The following is a 21,725-nucleotide window of genomic DNA, read 5'->3' on the forward strand; positions in this document are numbered from 1 at the left end:
TCTGGATTTCTGGAAATCAGACTTTTTAAGATGTGGGATTCTTTCCACACATCCTTCTGGAAAGTTCATTCTTCCTAATTCAAAAACCGCAGCAGCCGGTGCCTTATGGATACGCATGACAGCATTTCTCTGCCTCTCTCCTCCTCACACTTTGTCATTTTTGGACTTGAATAGTGCAGCATACTCTTGCCTGACTTCTCAGTGGGATATTTTTCTACCTGCCCAGTCTTTCCAGAATCACACTACTAAAGCCAATACAGTATCTTTTTTCTGGGGAGGGGAGGAGATAGGGGATAAGGGGAATGATCTCCACAAACTCCAGCCTATTAACTTTTTCTTGGACTTCCTCTGGTTTCTTTTATGTAGAGCTGTCATCGACACTTGCTAAGTTGCAACACCCTAAAGACTCACACAGTGAGTTATGTTTTTTCTATAAATGTAAAGACACATATGCTGCTTGTGTACGCCTTCGTGTACACACCTAAATGCCTATGTGTATCTACACAAAATTCATCAAAACGTATAGTAGTGAAGGCAATTCCTGTATACTGTTCTTTTTGAAGTCCTTTGGTCGAGAAACATGTAAATATATGAACTGTTGCATGAGGAGACTGGAATATATGCCCACACCTGTTAAGTATGTGGGAAGTAGTGTCATCTAGTGGTTAGCTCGAAGCTAAAGGGGACAGGAGCTGTAATTCAGCACATAGTAAACAACATTTTTTATTCTTGCATTGCTGTGCTGTGCACCTTAGAGGAAATAAGTGTTACCTATTATATCCCATTGATTCAGCTAGAAAACAGAGAAAAGTAAAGCCAGTTGGAGAAATATGAGAGCTAAGTAAACTGTTAAGTGGACATTTTCCTTTTATGAATCCCATGTCATCCCATCAATATTTCCCTCTGATGATGCAGACTTTTTCAGAGCATATTCATAGGCCATCTACCCCTCCTCTTCCACATTATGTAGTTCAAAAACTGCTGCGGCAGGATGGCACACTACTGTAATAAGAAGTATATTAATTTATTGATGAAACATCCAACTGAAGTTTATTCAATAGTTTCCAAAAATATGAGTTGGCAAGTCTTTCTATATCTAGTAATACCTTATAAGATGAAATTTGTTTAAAAGATGGTTCTTATTTGTATTCCTTCCTCTTCAGACAACATGATTGTTAGAAATGTCCTCATACAGTCTTAAATTCTTTTAGCATAATTTCTGGTTGCAGGAAAAGGTAGAGTACTTGCTTACAAGTGAAGGAAGTGATCGTTTTAAGCATATACTTAAGGCTAAGTGTGTGATTACTTTCTCTGTAGATGTGGGGTTTATAATATGAATGGAATACTCTATCTGCTCTTCAATTTTTGTCTAAAGACTTAAAGGTGTCACTTGCAGATATTTCTTGCATTAAAAAAAAAAAAACAGTATAGTGTTAAGATAAAAGCTAATTATACCTGGCTGCAACAGTACTGGTATAAGTATTTGCTATGGAATCTTAATTAATTTCACCCATAACAGTTTCATCTATTGAGATGAAAGAAACAAAAATCTACTGGAACTGTTGAATGAAGGGCTAACCATATTAGAAAGGAGCAGTTATAAACAGGACTTTTCCAGCTGCCCTTGCTAATAGGCAATACTAAAATAACAGTGATGTGTGTCTTAGGTTTCTGCTAACAAAGCTGATTTCTGACCAGAAGGCTAGAGTATTCTTTTTCATCTATTAAGCCCTGAAAGTGACAGTTCTTCTTCATATCCCTAATATTTCCTTTTTGGCTCACCAAGGCCAAAATGTCATCTTTTCTTGTAAAACAAAAAATCAAAGCCAAATGGTTAAAATGCAAAGTTTTGGTTAAACAAACAGTCAGTATTTCAGTGGTTTTATCTGCAGCCTGCAGAGCAACTAAACAAAGCCAAGATATTGTCCATCTCTTTGACAGACAAAGAGCCTCAGAGGTCCAGAATGACATGCCTGGGGCTGGCACGTGATTAGAGTAATTAAATTAAATAGCAGGAAACATGTTTTCCATATGCCATTGCCTGGCCACACACAAACTGTAACAGTAAATCTTTTATATTACATTGGTTCAGGGAAATGTATAACCATTCTAAAAATGCATGATGCCCACAAAAATAAAAAGGATATAGTAGCATATTCAACAGGCTCCCTGGCTTTGGTCACTGGTCTAAAGTGCAAAGTTGATTTCTTATTTATTTATTACTAAAGGTGCAGTTTAAAATGCCATGAGCATGTGAACATTCTGGATTTGTTATTGGATTTACAGTGCAGGGTAGTGTTGATGCTCCAAATCAGGGGGGAAAAAAAATCCTCCCAGTAAAGTGAAGTGAACATTTTGGTTATCTTCCACATTGAGATCCTAGCATATCCCTGTCAGTGTTTTACAAGAGTAAGGCAAGCTGTACATACTCAAATCATGTATTAAAAAGGATTTTTTTTTTTAGTTCTGTTTTCCACAGCAGTATCAACTTAAATTTCTTTGTTTTCATAGCCAGTTGTTAGAAAAGCCAACATGTTTATCCATGCCATAATATAGTCAGAAGAATTTCTAGTCAGTGGGATCATCTGTCATCCTTGAATTTACTTGTCACTACACTATTAAGATCAACTAGAATATTTGCTAATCTATTTCCAACTCATCTTTCAGTGGTTGATGATGCCAAATTGAATCTCTGGTATTTCTGTTGTGTAATGACTCAGTACAGTAGGGAAAAGGTTGCAAATCACTTTGGAAGAAGCTGTTAATCAATGAGGACACATTTAAATTGCCCAATCCTCGGGATTTTTAGGAGATGGCATACAGAACACTTCCTATAAATGAGAAATTCTGAAGAGAGCAAAATGTTCTTGATATGGAGATTATTAAGAATTCAGAGAAAACCATTGCAGCACATGAAAATATATGCATTGAAAGTACATTAAAAATGTAACTCACCCTTTTCTGATGAAATATATATTGGATAATTTCATAAGCATTTTAGATATTCCATCTTCCCTTTATCTATCTCCTTGAACCAGAAAACTCAGAGTGATGGTAACTTCAGTGTTTCTGATTTCAGATCCACCACTGAGCTATGGTATTAAGTTTATAATTGATTCTATTCAATTAAATCAAAATAAGAGCATCCAGCTGGAAAAATAAATGTCAATTTATTTTTGAAAAGTAGTGTAAAAGATAATTAAACATTGCTACTCTTGGTCCAATCTTTAGCAGTTATGGTATTTCTCAAGTGATTAAAGTGTGATTCAAGATGTGGTCAGTACAGAGAATTAAAAATTGAGACATTTTCCTTCCATTCCTTTGAATGCTTTCTTTAGTAACTAATCTCCATTGTTTGATCTAGAAAATTTGTGTTTGACAGTGAATCTAATTAAAGGAGACAACAATGACAGGACAGCAAAGGCTAACAACTAATTTTGGTAGTAGCTGAGAGAGCAATTCTTTTTTAACCTTTTTTTAACTGTCTGAACTCTTCCCTGAAAGGATTGGTGCATTTCAGCTTAAATTATTTAGACTGAACTTTCTACACAGTGGGTTAAACCAATCACTTAAAAAGAAAAGAAGTTAATCCCTCCTATCATGCAGCCTTCTGAGAACAAGGAAAATGGAAAAAGTACTTTGTAGCAGGTAGAAATCTGGAGTCTCTGGCTGAAGTAATGTCATCCTTCCCAGGAGAGGACAGAGTTGCTCTCTGAGCCAAGGAGGGCTCTCAAGCCCAACTACCAGATGTCTGTAACATGTTTCACTGCTGCTGCTTCACCTCCTCTCTTTCCCATCAGCATTCCTTACCATGCCATCCCACAGCATTGCCTGAGAGGAGTACACTCTTGCATCTGCCCTCCTTGCTCCACAACTGGCCTTTGGCCTCCAGCCACTGCACCTTCCCTGCCTGGAGCCAACCCCACCTGGGCTTGGCCGAGCACGTGAGAAGCAATGCTAACTAAAGGCTCACAGCCCTTCCCAAGAAGATCTCTTACACCTTCTGATGGTCAGAAATTAGACAAATCTGGAGAACTTGCCAGAATTCTGGGCTGGTACACCAGGGGATACCTACATGGATAGGCATGGGAGGGAAAAGGGGCTGGAGAAGCTTCTGGGTAGGAGTTAATCGCTGAAGGGGAAAAACTGTGGTAGCTTTGGATATAATTGCTCTTCTGATTTTGCAGCTCTGCCTTTCACCTTTTGGTGCTTTTCCAGCATTACCCCTTTTAGGGACACAAGCTTTATACTGTGAGGACCCTCCATCCCTGTGAATCACCATAGCTGCTTCAGTGGCATAGAGGAGATAAAGCCTGTGGAGAGAACTTGGTAGCATTTCTTTACTCTTATAATGTTCTCCTTTACTTAGACCTGTGAAATCCAGTCCAGTGGAGTCTGCCAACATTAAAGAAACTCAGTTTTGACCTTGGTGATGCTCTTGGTGAACTACTCAGATGACAGGGCTTGGACAGTTTCATTTTTTCTGTTCTAGCTCTTATTCATTGTTCCAAAGAACTGCTGTAAGCCTTGAGGACCTCCTCCAGCACAGCACTTCTCACAAGCTATGCAACACAGGGATTGAGCACAGCACCAGTATTGACTGCTAGTTGTTCACTGATGATGCCAGGGCAGTGTAACAGAGATTTGTGGAGAAGGCAATGCCTGAGGAGTGAGTCTGGTTTCTAATAGGAGTCAAGTTGTAGGGCTGCTTTCCAGCTTCTCCTTTTGCACAGAGTCTCTGCTGTGCAATCAGCTGCATGGCTTAAAATCTCCTTGCTTTGTTAGGCCCAATTTCTGTTTCATTTACAGGATTCTGCAGGTTCAATACAACTGATCTCAGTGGAATTTTTTCCCTGCTTTCCAAATTGCCAAATCCTCCTCCAGTTATAAAGCCATCACCAGAAAATTCTTTTCAATGCTTAGCATATGTATTATAGCAGAAAAAAAATAGGAAATGTCAGAACTTCACGAAAAAGAAGTTGCTATGCATCAAACATTAAGAGCCATGTCTTGTGATTTCCTTAAGCACTAGCTGAAGTAATTATGCAGTAGACACAGTAGAGCTGATCCTGGTAAAACAGCTTAGTAAAGATCTTGGTAAAGATCCTGATCCTGGTAAAGAGCTTCAAAACTTTTTCTTATCTAATGAACCTAACCCACTCTAAGTAGCTGTCTGTTAGTTCATATTCAGCCTTTTGGGATGACACTAAATGTGCATCCCAAGGTCAGAAAGATAGAGAACCAAACACTCACTTCTATCACTGACCAGTTAGGTTTCACAGTATCTTTTCAAACTCACTTGTCCTTTCAATGATCCACTCACTTGTTGTCTCTAGGATTGGGTTCTGATGACCAAAATTATGAAGGAGACTGTGTTGTGGATCTGTTTTTCAGTTGTGACCACCTGCATCTCACCTTTACAACAGCAGTTTCACAAATGCTGTGCTCCTGTGGGTCTGACATCCCACCAGGCTGAGCCTACTGCATTCCATGCCAACTGATTTTGCAGCCTGAAAACATTTGGAAAGCCACTAAAAGAAGAACCTGAAAATTAAAATTATTTGATGGGCTTTGAGTAATTTTCTTTCATTAAAAGACAGAGGGAAAGGGCCAGAGAGGTAAAAGAAAGGACTACTTCTTTTACAGGAGGGTCCAAGCTACTATAACAGTGACATATAATGGAATCTAACTTGAAAGCAGTCAATGGACTTGGGAAAATGATAGTCCATTATCCATCAACACAGGTGAGGAAAAGTCCCCATACTAATTCTCAGTCTCTTGCCTGTGGGAACAGATTTTTCTCCCGTTCCTTTTTTCTTGCTGGTCCTGAGCTGCCTGTGTTTCTGTGTTCAGAGCCTGCCTAAGAAGGGATTGTTATGAAAAAAAATCACTCACACAGCACAAAGGGTAATGCTGTGCATATTTTAACTGAATAATTAGCATCCTTTGTGAGACCCAATTACCTGCAGAAAGGGCCAAATCAGAACTATGGATGTCAGGTGTCCCTGGACTGAACCTGGGCTGATGGCACCTGTATTGAGCACTCCCATTTTAATTTCTGTCAGAAAAGGTAGGAGATTTGAAGTTCTTTGTATAAAGTCAGTAGCTTCAGAAAACTGAAATATATGCAGAAACATATGGGAAACTATGACAAAAGACCTCTACAAATTTGGATAAATGGTGAAAGCCAAGAAGTTTTAGCAAGTAAGGAAGATGCCAAGAGATGTGCTGTTGGGTTTGGGTGTCTTTCATACCCTAAGACAAGGTGTCAAAATAGCTGACAAATGAGGGAAACCAGTCACCACCTGTCCTTGTGTGCAGTCAAGTAGTTGAGTGATGGAATTATGGTCTCTGATGTGTAGTAACTCTTAAGTTTCTATTTTCAGTAGAGCAAGACCTAGGAGAACACAAGCCTTAGAAGAAGCTTGTCTCAACAGGTGTCCCTCTGTGCACAGCAAGAGAGCATTTTCCAACAGTGTTTCTGCCCTGTGCTCCTTCTGGGTCTGTTCAGTAACAGAGATCTGCTTTAAAAATCTGCAGACTGCCACCTAAAAACTATCATGCTGCTCTTATTGATGGGAGCAAAAGGAAAAGACTAAGGTAGGAGTATGAGACTGAATCCTCCATGCTGTACTAGCTGCTTTGCAGAGAACCTGAGCAAAGCCTTCTCAAGCCCTTGATGTTGCTGCATTGCTGCAATCTCATAGCTGTAACTTTCACAAGTCCCTTTGCTGAGGAAATACAGGCAGGATGAACAGAAACACCTCCATGGTCTCCTGGGGATCCAAGGGTCACAGGCCAGAACATGAGAGGAGACAGATTATGCACTGCTTTCTGCATTAGAGCACCTATGTCTCCAAGGCATTTGGGCTGAGCTGCACTTCCAGGACATTAAACAACGTAGCTTTATGAAGATTTAGCCAGCAATATACTGAGGAGTGCATTAACTCACTCTCATATTTTTAAGGAAGGAGAAAAATGAAAACTCGTACGTGTGCACATACAAATGTCTAACAGTGAGAAAGACATTCCGAGGTCAAACAGAATTCATTCCAAAATGAAGTATTTAAAGAAGCAACTTTCCAAGAACACATAATCCTCTTCAATGACAATATTAATGAAACTCTGTGCTGTAGGATACGGGAAATGATAAATTGCCCAAAGGTTTGAAATTAGTATCATCTAACTGTCAAAATATGCAGTGATAATGACAGGGTTATGGACTTGGAGGCTTTTGATTCACGCTAGTTATGTAGCCCAGATTGAGGAATTTTGCCTCATGTTGCCCCAGTGGTCTCCTGACATTCTGCTTTCTCTGACAAATGGGAGCAATAAGAAAAGTATCAAGGTGCTGTATCTTAAGAATTTGAAAGAAGAAAAGAATCATAAAATCTCTTGGATCTAAAAATAAAAATAAAGCAGTGTCAACATTAGTCCATGAAGGTATTAATAAAATGAAACAATTCTGTTACACTGTAATGCTACATAGTCAGGCAGGCAATTCAGTTAATTAGTTTTGTGATAAAATAAGAGTTATTGCCTTCTGTAACTGGAAGTTTACAATAGGAGACAAAAAATATTGGCAGTTATTAAAGTTAATAGATTTGAGGCTTTCTTAAAAAAAAAGAATCTTTTTCCCATCTAACTAGGGATGGGAAAGTATAGTTACTTGGGAAAGAATAATTTCTTGTAATTATTCACATTATTATGCATTTTCACATAGAATTAGCATACAAAAATAATTATTTTTCCTGTAACACAGTTTTTAAAGACCACAGTTAGAAACTTGATAGAAATTAATAGGCCCTTAAGAATAAGGCTGAGAACAAGCAGGCTGAATATTAAGAGGCTTTCCTGCATGTAGATAAATGAAAAGTTTTCACAAAACAAATCCAGCTACACAGCACTCCACCTCCTTGCTCCTATGTTTGATCCCAGAAATCATAGAGCCAGCTTGTGCTGTGTAGGGGTAATATTGGGACTGTGCACTCACAGACTTGAGGAAGGGCAGGAAGGTGCAAGGTTAGTGTCTCTTACTGGCTGCAAAGTTAACAGCAGCCAGTAAGAGACACTAAACAGCTAAGGCAGCCTACAGAAAAAGAGATTAATTGAGCTAAGACTGCAGTGGCAATCTAATTCAGGAGGGAGGAGAGGGGAGGGCAGGTTTATTTATAAGTCTGACATTGTTCAAAACTTACATTTCCATTTATCCTGCCCTTCCCAGCACTTCTCAAGGGGAAAAATGCTGTAACCATCCTGGAAGGATCAAGTGTGCAGGGGGATACTTTTAACATCATATTCACCAAACCATCTCCCTCGTATTTCAGGGTTATGTACCATTAACAGTGAACACAGTTACTTCAAGATAGCTGTGGAAAATAAAGTCAAAAAATGCAACAAAGACTCCATGATCACATTCAAAACATCTTATTCAGTTAATTAAGGCAGTGGATCACTTACAAGCAAGTATCTGGTCTGTCAAAACAACTCTAGTGACCAAGGCCCCCATTATCACAGCAAATCACATTGCTGAATGATTTCAAGTGACTAAGGGGACTCCTTTCAACTCTCAGCTGCTGCATAAGTAATCCTCGGGTGGCTGAAACAGATGTGTGTGCCCACAGGTAGCCAGGAAAGTTGTCTTGTACAGGCTAGATGAGCTATGGGGCCACAATCAAAACAAGCAGGAGTGTGACACTCAAGCTCAGCAAATGGGGACCAGAAACTGGGACATGCCTTAAGGATGCACCTTCCCAGTCCAGTGTAGTGAGTGAGAGCACAGCTGAGGAACCCAGGTTTTCTGCTGGCTAGGCAGTTTCAGTTAATGCTATTTTTTACCTTTAAATCTTAATCTAATTCACCTGAATTAGAGGGGAAAAATAGCAAATTCAAAGCACAAAGCCTATCAAATACAGCAGTAAAATTCCACAAAAATAAGTTATGTTATTCCTCTAGCCCAGAGAAGATAATTTCATCCAGGATGCTCTTCTGTTTGCCTAAGCAGTAATTCAACAGAAGATGTTCTAAACTATATTCTTCCACCGAGAAATGAGGTACAGAAGCTCCATTGCCACCCAGATGATGGGAACTGCATAAGGAAATCAGAAACTAAACAAATAAATGAAAATCAAACAAACATTTCTTAAGTGGATAAGTAGGACATGCTGCTAGCGGGACAGAATACAATAAGGAAATTAACTCGGCTTAGCTAATTTTCCCTGCAAATTGTGAAGTGTTCATAAGGGGGAGAAACAAGTAAACATTTTTAGATTGCTGCTTGGGACTAATGTTTATAGACTTTTACCTCAGAATTCCAGTGAAGATAAAAACAGGGTATAGTTGGCTTAAGTGAAATGGAGTAAGTCTTAGTGATCTTGATGATAATGAAGATGGAATGAAGAGAGTGCACAAATGAGTGGTGGCAGTGTCTGAAGTGCTCGCGCTTCGCTGAGGCATTCAGCTTTTAATCCTATTTTGTTGATGCCAGAAGATGACAAAAAGGCTAATGTTACATTATCTATATTCCAGTAATGTGTCTCTGAGTATGTAAATATTATGATGGATTTTCCTTCATTTATTAGCAATTACTTCTAAATTGTCAGCTATCAGCTATAATGGCTTTATTTTTTGGACAACGGGACAGAATAAGCATATACATTAAAAAAAAAAAGAGATGCACATCATCCTGGGAAGAAAATAAGATATGTGAGTTGTATTGTATTATGATTATTTTCTTCATTATGGTGCTTTCATGCATGGTAAATAATTCAGAAAAAAAATCTAGGTGCAGTCTTTAACACAGGAATGTTGTAAATTGGAAACATTTATTCTAATGTTTTTCTAATTCTAGCACAGGTATTTAAACAAAAGGGCACTAAATAAAATCCCTGTTATGAAAGCATGATTTACTTAAAGACATACAATTCTAAATTCAGTATAAACAATAAGGCAAGTAGTACAATGTTATATTGTTAATACTTGTTTTAAGCTTTCCTCAGCTAAAACTTGACCTTTTATCTGTATTGCTGATGAAACATTACGCTACTGCTATAGCAGTGAAAACAATTGAATTTGATTTACAGAACTATTTATTCTTCCACACTTACATTGTTGAAACATAAATTTTATTTTAGTTAAAGTTATATTAGAGTCAAAGCTTCATAGAGTATTTGGAAATGAAATGAACAGTTATAAAAACTACAATGCAATAGTTTTCTAAACTCTTTTGGTAGTAACAATTCATGTACTGTAGCAAAAGGGATTGTCTTGCAGTACAAGCTCTCTCTCTGTGGAACCTAAGCAAAGTTCAGGAAGTGTCACAAAGTTATGTAACACCTTGTCCTGGATTAGGGCAAATTTGGGAGCAAATCATCTTCATGGAAGTTCTCTACATTGGGACTTCACTGTCTCATGCAGTTGCTTTAAACTCTGCCAAGTTCATGGATACCCTCTCTCCCAGCTTATTTACTGGTGGACTTTAATTTTGCAAAGGTCTTGATGAATACCAAAGTGGTCAGTACAAGCACATTTTCAGATGAGGGGTCCAGGCAGGTTTTAGAAATGTCATGTAAATTATTACAGTTTGTCTGAATTTTGGATAATTAGAAGGTGAGGAACTGGGATTCACTTTTACCTTTCCTGTATGGTATGATCACATGTTCAAGACAAACGCTGTGATGGGAAAATGAGCATGCATCAATACTATTCCACATTCACTAAAACTTATAATGGCTGATGTAGGATAAAACAAGAGACCAAAAGGAAAGACTTTGTGTAATTATTGTAAGAATAGTGTAATAAAAAACTTTACTCCTGAAAGTTTAAATTGTTTTGACAATGTGTAGCAAACATATTTGATTGTACAAAGCAAAACCACCACTAAGTTACCAAATTTACACAAAGTCAAATATCTGGAAGGGGATCTTTTAAAAAAAAAACTTTATTTGAGAAAGGAAAAGACTTATATCAGAAGGCAAAAAAAGGGAACATACAAACAGAATATATTTACAACACAAAACAAGATCACCTCTAAGGGTGTAAATTATAATAAATACAGTAGATTTAAAATGTAAGAGACAATAATCAATTAGAAATGTGGTTGTTTTAACCCAGTTTTCCTTTTCACTGGTTCCAGGTAGTTTCTCTTATTTTAATTTTATCCAAATTTGAAAGATTCTGAAATTAAAGTACACTAATGTATTGGGGTTTCTCACCTGAATGACATTATAAAAATATCTTTTTCTTCTGTGAATACATGTCTTTCAACTGATATTGTACAAAAAGTCTCCTCAATTTCAAATTTCTCCCCAAATGTATTTTAAAAGATGCACTATCCCTTTTTGATGAAGCTGAAGTCAGATTTTCAAAGAAAATTAAAAATATACAGAATAGGAAACACGTATAATTTCACTTTTATAGCCTTCACTTTTTGAATGTAAATGTAACTTTTTTCATCTAGGATGGAGAAAGATTTATCTTCAAATATGAAGCACACATAAAAATCGCCTGTGTTTTTTCTCAATTAAATATTTTTCTATCTATTGAGGCCTTTTATGTTAAGAACAACTAATTAGAAGCTTGTTTGAAGATCTTCTAGGAAAAAGGATAATGTATCTTTAGAAGTTGCAACATTTTAGAAGAGATTGAATAGTATTAGAACATAATGTAAACAACACATGCTTATAACATATTTTAGAGCAATTTCTACATTTGGCAAAACAGCTATCTCTTTTGAAACCGGATACTGCACCTTAAAATATGTCATCTTTAGAAATATAAATATTTTTAATAGGAAAAAAAAAAACCTGACAAGGAGTCCAGGTCAGTTTGGGATTATCCATATTAAAGGGGATCTTAATACAATGAATCTTTAACTAGCTTAACAAAAGTAAACCTATAAAACAAGGTAAACATATCAAAAGGGAATATGAAGGAAATGTTTCACTGGAAAGCTTCCTTAACAATTTCCCTACTCGCTTTGTTATTTTCTTTGACAATAAATCAATTCATAGAGTGCCTTTAAAAACAGAGGGAGCGCTGCCCCGTCCCCCCTGCCCCGCATTCCTCAGCACATGAATCACTTGGGCTTCCTGTTTCCATAAGGCATTTCCTGCCCCCCCCTCCCAAAATCACTTTTCTGCAGGAGAACAGCAGGGACCTGACAAAGTATCGACTTAAATAAACAGGGCCTTACACTGCACCCAGCCTCGCTCTGCTGGCTGTGAGGGATGGGCCAGGATGCAGCTCGCGGGCTGCACGCACGACTGTGCCTTTCAACTCTGCCTAAAGCTCCCAGACAAGCTGAACCTGCCTTTTGTCAAGGTGGCATTTTATGCACAGTTGTTATTTTAGGATTTGCCCGTGAGACTCCGTTGTAAAGGTTGTGAGATATTGTAAAATTAGTCTTCAGTAAAAAAAACAAACAAGTGATTGGATATCAGATGATAATGATAACAGTTCTGTGCTTTCTGTGCAATGTCCTAATAACTGACTGGAACCACCTAATGCTGCCTTTTGCTTCTCACCAGTACTTGCATCTGCTGCATTTAAGGATGTCTCTGTGGACATTATCATCAAATAAGACAAAATGAAAGATTAACCAAGCAGTGCAAAAAAGAAAAAAATGCAATTTTAAAACAGTGCCTTGCCTTGCCTCTTTATATCCACCTTGTACTTTTCTCTAAATTAACTTTATACACCAGCCTGAGACCACCAAAATAGCAGTCAGTACCTGTCTACCGGGGAAAAGAATACCCTAACATTAACAGTGTTCAAGACTATAGTATGATACAATATATACAGACAGCTGAAAGCAGAAGTCAGAGGATTCAAAATCAGAAGAATGTTTCATCAATCAGGTCTGGAAACTAATTCCATCAATTGCTGATCTCAACAGGCTAGGTGATACGAGTTCTCTTTCACTAGGACTAAGCGATGTAAGGTACTTCTGGGCTAATACAACGTCTATCAGCTATTACTCAAAGATTTATGTAGCATAATTGATTGCAACAGATATCTTCTCCATTAGTGGCCATAAGGATGAGCTTCACTATGTTTTCAAGTGTGCATACAACACTTCTGCATTTGTTAAATTCTTCGAACAATAAATCAGGATTTGCTAGCTCGGTGAATCAAAACACAATTGCTTATCAAAGCCTAGAAAATGCATGTGATGTTCAGATAATAACCTTAATTACAAATCCTGGAGCTAAATCTTTGCCTATTACCTGTTGCATAAAAGCAGCTTGCTCCCCAGATTCCATTTGCTGGGTTTGAACATCCTCATCACTGTCCAGTGGCTCCTCTTTGACTTTCACAGCCCCCACCTGCTGTCCTATTCTTTCATCCACACCAGCACTGCTGCTCTCAGCCCTAACGCTGGCACTGCTGGAGGGAGCTCTCTCCTCCTGCATCGAGTGATCTCCGTGAAGCTCTTCTTCAGCTTCCTCCAGGTGACTGCCAGGCTGCTTGAGCTGCTCAATGGACTTAGAGAGCATCTGGAAAGAGAAGAGGGGAACAAGTACTGACTCTTTTCACTGATGCCAAATACCAAGAAGTACTAGGTTTGCATGGATGAAATTAAAGTGTCCACAGCAAACCCACGTAGCCATGCACCATCAAAACACTGATATATCCAGAAAAAAGAACAAAAGTCCCTAAGCAAAAGGCCACTTTTTATTCTGCAGCAGAAAACACCATGTTTATAGATAATGAAAAACATGACACATCTGTTAGACTGTTAACAGCTGGTAAACTAGAGAAATTAGTCTTCCTTAGTCTTTCTTCAAACATGAATGCAGAAATACCATCTTACAGTTAATTACCCACAACACAAAATAATAAAGGAACACTAAAATATAAGCAAACTAGTAATCTGGTTAATATTTTGTTATAGGCAAATTAGAGAATTTTCCCACAAACATCTGTATCAAATAAAGCATGAAGGCACTGAAAGCCAACAAAGGAGAAGTGACAAAGAGCTGGTGTGAGTCCCTATTCTGTGGCACGTCTGTGCATGACTGGAAGGACTACAGACTTTGTGGTGCCCCACAAAGGTGTTCCAGTCCCAGAAATGATGATATAACACAGCTCCCAAGGCAACACCAGCTCTAGCCCAGTAACTGCTATTTTAAAGCTCTGCAAAAGTGCCAGATGCCTGAGCGTTGCAATCATGTGAAGTTTGTGTTTTGCTGTTTAAGATGAAGCCAATGCATTCCAAAATACTCCAAATGTAGTCCAAAAACCTAAACTGAAAAAAAATCCCCACTTTGTTGAAAGAGCCAGAAATCAGACACGTGAGTAAGAAGTTGCAGGGTCGAGCGAGTATTTATTCAACTGGCCTACTCGATTTCAAGGAAATACTGTATTGTATCATTTAAATCAAATATCTTGAGTGGGGAAAAAAACCTTTTACCTTTACTCTTACATACTTTCCTCTTCCCATCTGTCTCCCCACAACCATCAATCATGTCTTTCAAAATGAGTTTTAGCTAGTGTTATATACTCAATTACTGAGTATATGAATGGATGCAGAATATCTATTTTTGTCACAAACCATGGACCATCCAGTTTCATTCAGCTTGCTAATGCATATAGAAAAATGCCGGGTTGTCAGGTAAACTGTGTTCAAGAAGCTACAGCTGGATTTAGGAAATCCCATTAAGTCAACAAGGAGAGTTGAAAGATCAATTTATACAATTCCATGTATATGCCTCACACCAGTGGAGAAACAAATTCCTCAGAGGAAGCCTGTCTGGCTATTTTCACAGCAAACCTTCATTTTTGAGGTGTAATGGGAGTTTAATGGCTTACTAAAAGGAAACAAAAAAAAATCCCTCTTCATTACTGTAGTAACTGGCAAATCACAATGTGAGTACCCTGCATGTTGCAGGTGGCATGCCCTTACTACTTCAACTGATGTGGAGAGTCTCCTTTAATTACGCAGCATCTGAAAAATTTCTCAGATCAAACCTAATAATCTTTTCCAGTTGTTTCTCAGGGGATGACACTGACCAAGAAGTTACTAAATCTAACTACATGTAATCAGCTCAGGTACACCCCTTTCACTTACTATTATTATTATTATTGTTGTTGTTGTTGTTGTTGTTGTTGTTGCTGTTGTTAATTAGTTAACCATTTGTGGGGAGCCTTCCCCACTCCTCAAGCAGGAAGAAAAAGGCAGGTAAGGCTGCATGACTGGCTGCAAGTGAGCAAATACAAGCTGAAACATCTGTGTGATAGATAATCATATAAACTACAAGAATCACTGAGGCTGATCCATCTGTAAACCATTCCCTGTGCCAGTTACTTGACAGCAGGTGGGTTTTTCTGCAGGGGAAGCTAAGAGAAAATGAGTGCATGTCCACAGCAAAGTTAAGACACATATTTAGCTCATTACTGCTCTCCTGTCTTTTATGCTTTTTCACTTTAATGTCAGGCTCTTTCTCCTTTACACTGCTGTATGGGTACAGATCTGCTGCTGAGCTTTCTGAGCCAACACATGATAGACTGCAGTATAGAATCTATAAATGGATCAGCTTCAGACACTTCTTGCATGCAATCAATGAAGAGAACAAGCACACGTAAGTGGGCTGCAGAGACTTAGAGTGGAATTTGTGTGCATTTCAATTTGCTGTGTTCATGTTTTGGACCCTTCTGCCATGCTGTGGAACTCAGCAGGTGATTTGCTCCAGATTTAAGCAACAGGAGGAGATAAGCAAATTACATTTTCTAAAACTCTGTGAAATTAAAGTCTTTATATATTTACTCAGTAGAGTTTAAAAAGTGCATTTATATTACCTTCTTTACAAAAAATTTTATTAAAAACACCCTTTCCACTGTGATTTTAACTAAGCCTCAGGCAAGGGGCTATGAGGCATTAGAGTCATGCCTTCTTATATGATGGAGCATGATCAAATTGCATGGATGGAATGGGGAGGACATGACCCAAAATCTGAAAACCCCTTCTATTGCTCAGACTGCTAAGCCACAGCTGACTGCTTCTCTCTATCACCACAATGCTTTCTTATTTGTTCAATTTTTTTTAAAGACAGCTCGGCCCCATCCTATTCTAGTAATTATACTAGTAAAATTACTGGACATTTCTCCTAAATCAGAAACATCTCAAATTATATCTCCTAGTGGTAGTACTGTATCTGGAAACGTGAAGATAGCAGTTTAGAGTCAGTACTTCTATCTTCTCTATCTAAAGATGGGTTACACAGCAGAAAATGTTCTGAATGAAATGCTGCTCAGGTCCTTTCATTGCACAGCTGGATGCTTCTGCTCACACTCAATGTTTAAATCTTTCTCTTTAAACCCCCACTTACCATTTTTTTTCTGACTTTATCTGTAGCTACATGGAGCAATTTTTCCTAATTTTAATGCATCTAATTTTATTTTGAAAAAGTGATTGCTTAATCTGAGTTTTAGTGGGATTATGTTTAAAGATAATAACAAAACCATAGTTTATTTCCCTAATAAAGTAAGGGTTGCACATATTGGTTATACTTTATCAGCATACTTTACTGATATCACCTATTCCAATTTAAGTGGTCACTAAAAAAATGTCTTCATGCTAATATAACCTTTATATTTTTTGCTTTTATCTTCAGGAAATTAAGCTATAAGGGATATGCATGAGTCAAGTAAATAGTATCAGCAGGAGAGGAAATATTTACAGATATCAACTCCATTGTGCAACTGCAAGAGTCTAATCAAAGGAAAAGACATCAAACATATCCTAACCTTTTTGGTTGTACAGAAAAATGGAAGACTAAATAATCTGGACACTGCAATAGACCGTTTAATAGGTCCTTCAGCTGCAGCCTCCATCATTTTCTCCTTTGAAATTATAAATTATTATAAAATACAATGTTTTAAATAAGATGTCTTTACAAAGAGACAAAATCACTAAGTCCTGCAGCAGCCAACTAACATGTTTCCATCCGTGATTAATTGTTCATTTTAAGTACATGGCAGTAATTTCTAAGAACTCATATATATTCTTACAGAACACTTTTTCCCCTTCTCCCCTATGGCAGTCAGATTACCAGCTATGTGTGTTGTACATACACTGTTAGCTGCACTGAAAACAACTTGGCTCCTTCTTCCTGCTGCCTCTGATACTCACGTAGTACCAATATTTCTAAGGCATGTACTTATCTTTCAAAATAATTCTTCTCCGTTATGGCTTAAACATTAGTTCTCAATAAAGGAGAAAATTTCCAGTTTCAAACAGACAACAGTTTCTTTTAGTTTTTGCCCAAATAATCCCCTGCTATTAGCAATATTTGAAAGATTATCTCTCACCTACAGAAGATGCTAGTCAGATTTGTAAGCTGCAAAGCAAAAACCTCAGTATAATATGTTTAATGAAGGTAGATTGATATACTGCTGCTGAACCTGGTCTTCCACATCCCATAAAACATCATTTAGAGTAGTGAATGATTAATCTGGAGTTAACTGTATCTTTTCAATATTCCTACTGGCAATAAATAATAATAAGTTCTATTTTTCTGTCAACATACATTTCTGTATTATTTTTCATCTTTTTTTAAGAGATATTGGTAAACTGAGAACACCATCCAAGTACTAATAAATATTCATTTCCTATATATTTTTTTACCTCACAGGCTTTCCAACTGACATCCTAGAATGAAAACTGAAATTCAGGTGCTTCTTTTATATGCCATAACATTATCCATATACCTCCCATACTTTAGAGCACACATACTTTAGAACCATACTTTAGAACCCTTTACTTATCAAACACAGAGAATTTTACCACGGAGAACAAATTGCCAAAATGCTGTGAATACACAACTTAAGAACACAAATAGGGCTCCTGCATTGATCAAATAAAATTTCGCACCCAGTGAAGACTTCAGCTTCAGTAGTGGCAGGCCTTATTCATCATACATGGTAAAAATAACTTCTTGAGACAGATAGCTTTGTTCATGTATTCTTCACATTATGATTTCTGAGATTTTCTTGAACACAGACTTCTGCTAGGGGCTTTGCATTTAGATTAGTTAAATCAAAACCTTCATTTTTTTCTGCAAGTGGCTGGGTCAAAGCTTTCTAGATAGAGATATACACAGTAATATCAAGATTTTAAGTTTTTTATTGTAGCAGTGGTCTTTTGGTATCCAATTGCACTAATTTTAACTGGGGGCTTTGGACTTTGGTCTCCCTTTATTGAGCAAAATGAAGATCTGCAATGGTGATCAAAGGGCGTTATGAGGAAATAAGCTGTCATTTGGACAGAAGTATATTAAACCTGACAATGGCAAAGCTGGTCTTCCCTAAGACAAGCTGAGTTCAGGTTACTTCACATTCATTATTAATTCTGGGACAAGGCTTTTTACCTACTTTTGGAAGAGATGTCAACATTTGCAGAATTTTTTTCAGAAGGTCAGTGTACTAGATCCCACAGGTATAAATGTCAGACTTCAGTGGAGACATATACCATTTCCCACATCAAAAGCCAGGCATCTGACAGCTGACCAGAAATAATCCATAGGGGATCTCCTCTTTGCTAGTAAGGACAGAGGCAAGCCTTTTGGCAATGATTTGTTTCTTTTCAGAATGTAAATGATCCAGGGGAATCCTTTACCTCTGACCTATGTTAGATTTTGCTTGTTATCACCCTCAAAGCAGCACTGGCTTGCTGCTGAAGTATATTTTTTCCTCACCAAATTAAAAAAAAAAAAGTTTTTTTTTTTTTTTTTAATACAAGATAAATACAAGAATAACGGGGTGAGAAAAATGTGGTTCTCTTCTCTTTTTTGTTGTTATACCTATAAGTCAGCCAAAGAGATCAGTCCAAAACCAGTCATCAGGGTGTGCTGACACATGCCCTGTCATCTTAGCTCAGGGCAAACACTCAAATTGTGGGTTCAGTTGAATACTAAAGACTTAAGGACTTGAAGACTTAAACATAAGAAATAAAATGTTAAGGGAAATAGAAAACAAAAAAGAAGATATTAATTTGCTTTAAGATCTTGGTCAACTAGCATTTCATGTCTTAACAGTTTAAAGTGGTTCTGGTCTTTTATTACCAAAACTTTTAGGGTCTTTGATTATTCCTTATTAAAGAAATACTATATGTATTTTCCATGACTGAAAAGGCAGGACTTATAACTCTGTGCAGATTTCATTATACATCCCATGAATAGAAGAGTAAAGGACAGAACAACAGAAAAACCAAGTTCATGTATTCACTTGATACATGCCCAGATTTATCCTAAGAAATAAAATATTTAGTTGCTTTCCTATCTGGTCTAGAATATCTACTGTTCAAAATTTCAAAAAACTATAATTCTGCTTTGCAGAATTTGATTGTAAACCTGTGCAAATTATGTAATGAAAAAATAACTTTTACTGTGAACAGAGGCAAGTTTTAAGACTGAACAAAGTATATTCTACCACTTTAGCAGACATCAAAAATCTTATACAGTCACAGGAGTTCAATCTGAAATTTAGCTAAAAGGTTAAAGAAGATACCTTTAAATTCACTATTTAAAAGCTACCCCATGATATGATCTTTTTTTTTTTACTCTCTTGTCTATTGGCTACCCTTAAATTCCACTTTATTAAATTCAGGTTCTGCAAGTACCTAAGGAAACCCCCTGGCTTTTTTGTGTCCTTGCAGAGGACAGACACATGGTTAGAGCACTGACATTTTTCAGTACTATTCTTCAAAATGGTTCTTCTGAGCATGGAGATGAATCTAGATGCTGCAAACTTTAAAGTCTGATAAAACACATACATCCTCAGAAAACACAGTGCTTCTCTGGCTGCAACATGACCTCATTCCTCCTCAGGCATTTGCTGCTCTGAGGAGTTACTGTGCTCCCAAAGAAGCCTGGTTGCTCTGGGAGTAGGAGTAAAGGAGACTGAGAAGCTCTTGGGGAAAAGTAGGTTATGGACGTTCAAGGGAGAGAGAGGCCCTAGGATAGACTTAAATTTCCACTCTCTGCATATGTATATGCACATATGTATATGTATATGGACTATACTGTACAGAATAACAGCTAGATTCACCAGTTTTGTCTCTCCATCGCAAAGAACCATGTGAGAATGAAGGCATATTTCAAGTATGAGAAGGAAGTATTCTCATTAGCGTGTATTTTCACTGTAGTTCAACTGAAACAAAAATTTTTACTGAAACAAGCATTATCACAAACCAGCTCCAATCTTTTTCCTTCCTTATCCCATCTATCTCTGGTAAGATGCAATGCATTCCTAGTCCTACATGACTAGAAATATATAGCTATGTGCTTCAAGTTTAATTTTCATGCTGAGGACAAATGCTCATAATGCCACATCATATACCCCAAATGCCATGGTAGAATTTATATCAATAACCATATTAACTAAGAAAAACACATCAGTGGGGTTCTTTGCTTTGTGAAGAATGCATGAATTGATGGGTTTGTAGTATGAAGACTCAGTACTTTAGCAGTTAAAAAGTCTTTTTAGACAATTGAGGGAAGGTGAAATATTTTCAAAACCTGAGGCTATGAGATATGCATATGCCATCTTGATTAAACATATGGAATGCATACTCAAAGAAAAGCCAACTGGAGTCCTAGTTGAGTAATCAAAACACCCAGGCTGAGAGGGGTTAACATGCAAGGATCAGCTCTGAACTTTGAAGTTTTCTGGTCTTCATTTTTCCTAATTAAGACAAGATTTAATAACCAAACCACTGTACAAAGTATGTACTTAAACTCTAGGTTTGTTTCTAATTTTGTTGGGAATTCTTAGTAGATTCCAAAGAATCAGTAACCCCTGGGAAATTCACCCAGTAAGTAAAGTGGATTGATTTTTTTTTTCCCCTTAGGTACAAGAACTCAACATCCACTTTTCATCTTTTCTTCTTTGACATTGCCTCTTATATATAGTTATTGAATAACACTAAAACAAAAGAAGACAGCTAAAGAAGTGCAATTAATATCTTTGTAATACTAGTGTAGCCTCAGAATACAACTTGTGGAAAGCTGTGTGCTAAGTGCAGAAAAATGTTCTCCAAATTAAAACATGCAATTACTTGTATATATTAATATCAGAGCAGGTAGCAACTTGATTTTGTTGTAAAAGTATAGCTTCCTGATAAATCTATTTAGAATCTGTTCTTTTTTTATAAATGGATGGTCTCTTTTCATTGTTCCCTTGCCCCTGCTCAGAATAAGGTGTTACTGTAGCGGGAATTTGTACTACATGATTTAACTCTGTGTCACATACCAGTGTGGTAGCATCTACCACATACCAGCAACGAGACATTTTTCTCTTTCTCCTTATATGGTCATTTTATATCACCATACAGGTAACAAACTTCCATGTTACTCACAGAGAAAAGTCAGTTTGATAAACACTGATTAAAGTTTGTCCAGATGTTTAGTAAGCTTCATATATAAACCCATCCATTTAATAAGCTGATCTGAGTTCAAATGAGTTACCTATTTATGCAACATTCTGGTCCACAGTAAGTTTCAATACAATTCAAAAGCAGCAAGTGGAGTCATTGCTGCAGCTCAGAAGTACACATCAATTTTTAAGACATAATTTACCATTCAACAGGAAAACACCTGTCAGGTAAAACTGTAAGCAACTCTCTTTTGTTGAACTGTAGCCTATTTCAGAACCTTAAAATTAAGATCCATAGAAATGTATACATCAACTATGCATTACCAAAAAACGATACTCCTGCAAGTGCCTCT

At 37.3% G+C, this 21,725-nt stretch overlaps 1 protein-coding gene across 18 annotated transcripts in view; it reads right to left on the reverse strand.

The window, feature by feature from the left end:
- The window catches only part of HDAC9 (histone deacetylase 9), a 460,804-nt gene that overhangs the window by 174,759 nt on the left and 264,320 nt on the right, over nt 1-21,725 (reverse strand). For 15 of the 18 annotated variants that reach the window (XM_068209506.1, XM_068209496.1, XM_068209568.1 and 12 more), the window contains one exon: nt 13,227-13,496. In XM_068209506.1, the coding sequence (XP_068065607.1) occupies nt 13,227-13,496 (270 nt within the window). Of the gene's footprint in view, nt 1-10,923; nt 13,497-21,725 lie in introns of those variants that run through there. The other 3 variants (XM_068209607.1, XM_068209598.1, XM_068209587.1) reach the window with 1 other exon arrangement.

This window comes from Anomalospiza imberbis, chromosome 1, assembly GCF_031753505.1.
Source record: "Anomalospiza imberbis isolate Cuckoo-Finch-1a 21T00152 chromosome 1, ASM3175350v1, whole genome shotgun sequence".
Lineage (NCBI taxonomy): Eukaryota > Metazoa > Chordata > Aves > Passeriformes > Viduidae > Anomalospiza > Anomalospiza imberbis.